This window comes from Nansenia antarctica (assembly GCF_963989245.1).
Source record: "Nansenia antarctica genome assembly, chromosome: 3".
Taxonomy (NCBI): Eukaryota; Metazoa; Chordata; class Actinopteri; order Argentiniformes; family Microstomatidae; genus Nansenia; species Nansenia antarctica.
Genome location: NC_137688.1, coordinates 32706512 through 32711511, shown reverse-complemented (window position 1 = coordinate 32711511; position 5000 = coordinate 32706512). Strand labels below are relative to the sequence as shown.

Here is a 5000-nt window from a genome sequence, read left to right as displayed (position 1 = left end):
CCAGTAGCCCCCCCCCCCCCCCCCCAAGTCTCGCAGAATGAACAGAAGTGTTTCCGATGAAAATGGCTGTAATTTCCAGGATTATACATGTGTGAAAAGCATTCATCAACACTGCCTCTTCTACCACTAATTGTCCACATCAGTCAGCGGGTAGAGATGTCTACTCCCCCCCCCCCCCCAACCCCCCACCCCCCCAACCCCCACCCCCCCCCACACACCTCCCCCGGCCCCCGTGTCTGAGAAAAGGCCTGAGTTTAAGGTTCATTACCGTTTAAGGTTCACTTCCCCGCCCCCCCCCAGCCCCACCGTGCAACGCCGCGCTAATTAGCCTGCTAGCACACGAGCTGCATCCTAATGGGCAGAAGAAAGAGGAAAAAGAAACTCGACGGCGTTTAGCATACCGTAGCGTAATTACCAACTGTCTTCTTCTGTGCAGCTGTAGCGTTAGCCGTTAGCGGTTTTTAGCCGTAGCGTAATGACCGACCGCGTACTTCTGTGTAACTGTGGCGGGCGGGGGGCGTTAGCGGTTAGCTAAGCAGAATGAGCTGTCACAGAGGAGCTGTTCTCGTCGCCTGCTAATCCACCTCACACACTGGAGGTGTTGACAGAACACCCATAAACGTCTTGTTACTAGAGTAGGGGGAGGCAAGGGGGAGGTAGAGAGGAGGGGAGGGAGGAGGAGGGGGGCGGGGGGGGGGGAGGAGGCAGTCCTTCAGCCGGCCTAATTGCCTGGAGGGAAAACTGAACTATTAGGGGTTGACATGTGACAGGTGTGTGTGACGGTCATTACCTGATGAAGGCCAGCGATAGGACGTAGTCCGAGTTGACGGCGATCAGCCAATCACAGTCCTTGCTGTGGGGGTAGGGTGGGGGAAGTTGGGGGACAGGATGAAGCCGTTGGCGCCGGTCAGGTTGCCCCCCACACGGAGCTGAAGGAGAAGAGAGGAAGAGAGGAGGAGAAGAGAGGGGAAGAGAGGAGAGGAGAGGAGAGAAGAAGAGAGGAGGAGTGAGGAGAGGAGAGGAGAGTAGGGGAGAGGAGAAGAGGAGAGGAGGAGAGGAGAGAGGAGAGGAGGGGAGGGGAGGAGAGGAGAGACGAGAGGGGAGAGAAGAGGAGGGGAGAGGAGATGAGAGGAGGGGAGAGGAGATGAGAGGAGAGGAGAGGAGAGGAGTGGAGAGGGAAAGGAGGAGGAAAGGAGGAGAGGAGGGGAAGAGAGGAGAAGAGAGGGGAAGAGAGAGGAGGGGAGAGGAGAAGAGAGGAGGAGAGGAGAGGAGAGTAGGGGAGAGGAGAAGAGGAGAGGAGAGGAGAGGAGGGGGAGGGAGAGGAGAGGAGAGGAGAAGAGAGGAGAGGAGAGGAGAGGAGGAGAGGAATGGAGAGGAGTGGAGAGGAGAGGAGGAGAGAGGAGAGGAGTGGAGAGGAGAGGAGGAGGAAAGGAGGAGAGGAGGGGAGGGGAGGGGAGAGGAGAGGAGAGGAGAGAAGTTAAATGTGCTGTCAGGTGGGAAACAAAGCTGAACTAAATGAGGGCATTTCTCGGTTAAATCCTTCAAGAATCAGTGGCTATAGGTATACAGGATCAATCTAAGTAGCAAGTGAAGTAAAACAAATGGTATGAACAAGTCTTTCTCTGACATCAGTCAGCTTGTCTCCGGAACGAACGCTGGTGCGTCCAGAGCAGCTAGTCAGAAGAGCTATCTCAATGACAGATTACACCGATGTACTAGAGATGAAGAGACGTGATCTGTTTCATCCAACGCATTAGCCCTCCAGGGGAGAGAGAGGGAGAGAGCAAGAGAGAGAAAGAGATAAAGAGAGAGAGAGTGACACAGAGAGAGAGAGAGAGAGAGAGAGAGAGAGCTGAGTCATAGACATACAGAGAGAGAGCAAGGGAGAGAGAGAGAGAGAGAGAGAGAGAGAGAGAGAGAGAGAGAGAGAGAGAGAGAGAGAGAGAGAGAGAAGACTCCCTTGAGGTTTGTCAGAGTACTTGTTAAAGTGCCTCCTGTCCTCAAGATCTCTTTAGTCGGATTTATTCACTGCGATACCTTCACTTCCTGGTTCAGAGTCGGTGGTGGGGGCGATGACAGCCATTTGCATTTGATTGGCTCTTCAGCTGTAGCTCTGTTGGCTGAGCTCTGTTCTGAGTGGGCCCCTCACTGTGTTCCTAACACAATATGGGTGAGTGGGCCCCTCACTGTGTTCCTAACACAATATGGTAGGATAACTCACCTACAGACAGCTAGACTGGGCTGGGTTGCCAGGTAGGATAACTCACCTACAGACAGCTAGACTGGGCTGGGTTGCCAGGTAGGATAACTCATCTATGCAGACAGCTAGACTGGGCTGGGTTGCCAGGTAGGATAACTCACCTACACAGACTGCGAGACTGGGTTGGGTTGCCAGGTAGGACAACTCACATATACAGACAGCTAGACTGGGCTGTGTTGGCAGGTAGGACAACTCACCTCTACAAACTACAGATGGCTGGGTTGCCAGGTAGGCCAACAGCCAGCTAGCCTGGGTTGCCAGGTAGGCAGACTCACCTATGCAGACAGCGGGGCTGGGCTGCCAGTAGTAGCGGTTCTCCACCTGGATGCAGGTGATCTTCATCTCCCCCTGCAGCTCGTACCCGGGGTCGCAGAGGAAGGACACGGTGTCGCCGGGCTCTCGGCCGTCCCCGCTGCGACTGCCGTTCATGGGCACCCCGGGGTCCCTGCAGGCCGTGGCCACGGAGCCTGGGGGTCAGAGGTCAGGGTTCAGGGGGGGGGAGGGGGTGAGTGAGATCATCTTAGGAGGGGAGATGGGGGGACTATGTCATAGAGGAGGGGAGGAGGGTTTCCATGTAGAGAACTCAACTGTATGTGTGTGTGTGTCTGTGTGTTTATGTGTGTGTGTGTATGTGTGTGTGTGTGTGTGTGTGTGTGTGTGTGTGTGTGTCTGTCTGTGAGTCTGTATCTGTGTGTGTGGTTTTATAGTCAATATGAAGAGCAGTATAAATGTTGTAACTTTATAGGTTACATGATTGAATAATATGTTACATGATTTATTGACTGTTAAAAGAGATTGACTGATGTGTTACATAGTTGATTGACAGTTAGGTGTTATTATTTATCGTTAAGGTTCTACAAGTTAAGGTTCTAGAATGCCTTCTATGCAAGATGTCATATAAGTTGACAGTTTGTTTTTGAGAAATGCAAAATTCTACATTGAGTAGAACGTGAATGATCTAATAGCTTGTTTTGTAGAAAGTGATCAGAAGTGTATGACCTGCAGATTGTATATAAAGAACCTTTCTTGATATCACCAGTCCAAGCCATCCTTTCAGAAGGTAAAAAGACAAAAAAATGTTGGTGCCGAAACCCGGGATAAACATGAACCGTTTAAATCCGAATGGAGATGCTAGCCAGATGCTAGCTGGATTCATTGGCTGAAGAGGAACGTCGGACCGAAGGTGAAAGAATGAGACGAAAGCGGGGTTCCATCAGAGGCGCTATTGCTTGAACTCGACCGCGGAATAGAACAGCTGACTGTATTGGATGATTTGGAGGCGGAGATTGAAACAGCGGAGGAATAGGGAGCGCGTCATCACATTGAGGAGTCGTGCACAGCGTATGATAAGGAGACAGGAGGAGCGGAACCCAATACCAACGCAGCAGAGGGTGAGCGATGCATAATAATTGAGCTGCATCATCAGCACAGAGACAATCAGTAAAGCTACCAAGGTTAATTATTGACAAATACAATGGAGATGTCAGTAGGTGGCAGGACTTTTGGAGCCAATATGAGGCTGCTATTCACCAGAATGATGCACTGTGCAAAAGAGAGAAGTTCACTTACCTGAAAACATATCTCACTGGACCAGCTGCAAAGGCAGTATCAGGACTGATGTTAACTGATGTAAACTATGATAGTGCGATCACCTTACTGCAGAGTAGGTTTGGAAGGAAAGATCTTGTGATCAGTGCTCACATGTCAAAGCTACTGAATCTAACTCCTGTGAAGAAATCCTCTGATGTGAATGCCTTGAGGCAGCTATATGATGAATGTGAAATTCAGATTAGGAGCTTAGAGTCATTGGGTGTAGTGTCAGAAACCTACGGAAGCATACTATGCCCAATCTGAAGATAATTCCAGATAACTTTAGCTCTTGAATATAGTCGTCAGAGGGAAGTAGATGATGAATGGAAGGTCTCTGAGATAGTCAGATTCCTACAGAAGGAAGTTCAGAGCAGGGAAAGAGCACTACACATGACAAAATCATCCTACCAACAGAAAGCAGAGAGCAAGCCATGGAAGCAGTCATACTCATACAATGACATGAAACCGAAAAGCCCAAGCATGCAATCTGCTGCTGCACTGCATACATCCAGCCAGAAGACACACAACTGTTTATTCTGTGACAGTGCAGACCATAACACAGAACATTTCCCAGACCACAATGCTGCTGAACGCAAAGACAAGCTGATGAAAATGGGAAGATGCTTTGTGTGTTTAGGAAAGAAACACATTGCAAAATTCTGCAAAGTAAAGGATGTATCATTTGCAACATGTGGAAGAAGACATCACATTGCTGAGTGGACCGGGAAGAGAAGTGAGGTGCAGCGCCCCACTGTGTCTGAAGAGGCTGTCGTTTCCTCAGTCATCCCCCACTCAGAGAAGATGAAACCGAATGGACAGAACACTGTGCTGCTACAAACTGCCAAGTGATGGGTGGGAGGCCCATCAGGCAGGAAGATAGCTCGCTGCCTTCTAGATGGAGGGAGTCAGAGAAGCTTCATTCATGAAAACCTGGTGAAGAGCCTGAAGTTACCAGTGATCAGGCAGGAGACACTTACTCTTCACACGTTTGGCTCCTCTGTCCCTGTAATTAGGGTTGCCACCTTTCAGTCAGAGAAATAAGGGACACCCCTCGCAGTAGGGGACCCGCTCCTCGGGACCACGACCACCACGGGCCCAAGGGCGGGGTGGGGGCCCCAGTGCTAGTAAATCATAAGTTAAACATCGTTTC

At 50.6% G+C, this 5000-nt stretch overlaps 1 protein-coding gene across 1 annotated transcript in view; it reads right to left on the bottom strand.

The window, feature by feature from the left end:
- Window positions 1-5000, bottom strand: part of LOC308153999 (CUB and sushi domain-containing protein 3-like) — a 504776-nt gene that overhangs the window by 169051 nt on the left and 330725 nt on the right. Inside the window, 4 exon segments of the mRNA XM_080527180.1 lie at window positions 791-866; window positions 869-920; window positions 922-929; window positions 2536-2727. Coding sequence (XP_080383306.1) covers window positions 791-866; window positions 869-920; window positions 922-929; window positions 2536-2727 — 328 coding nt within the window.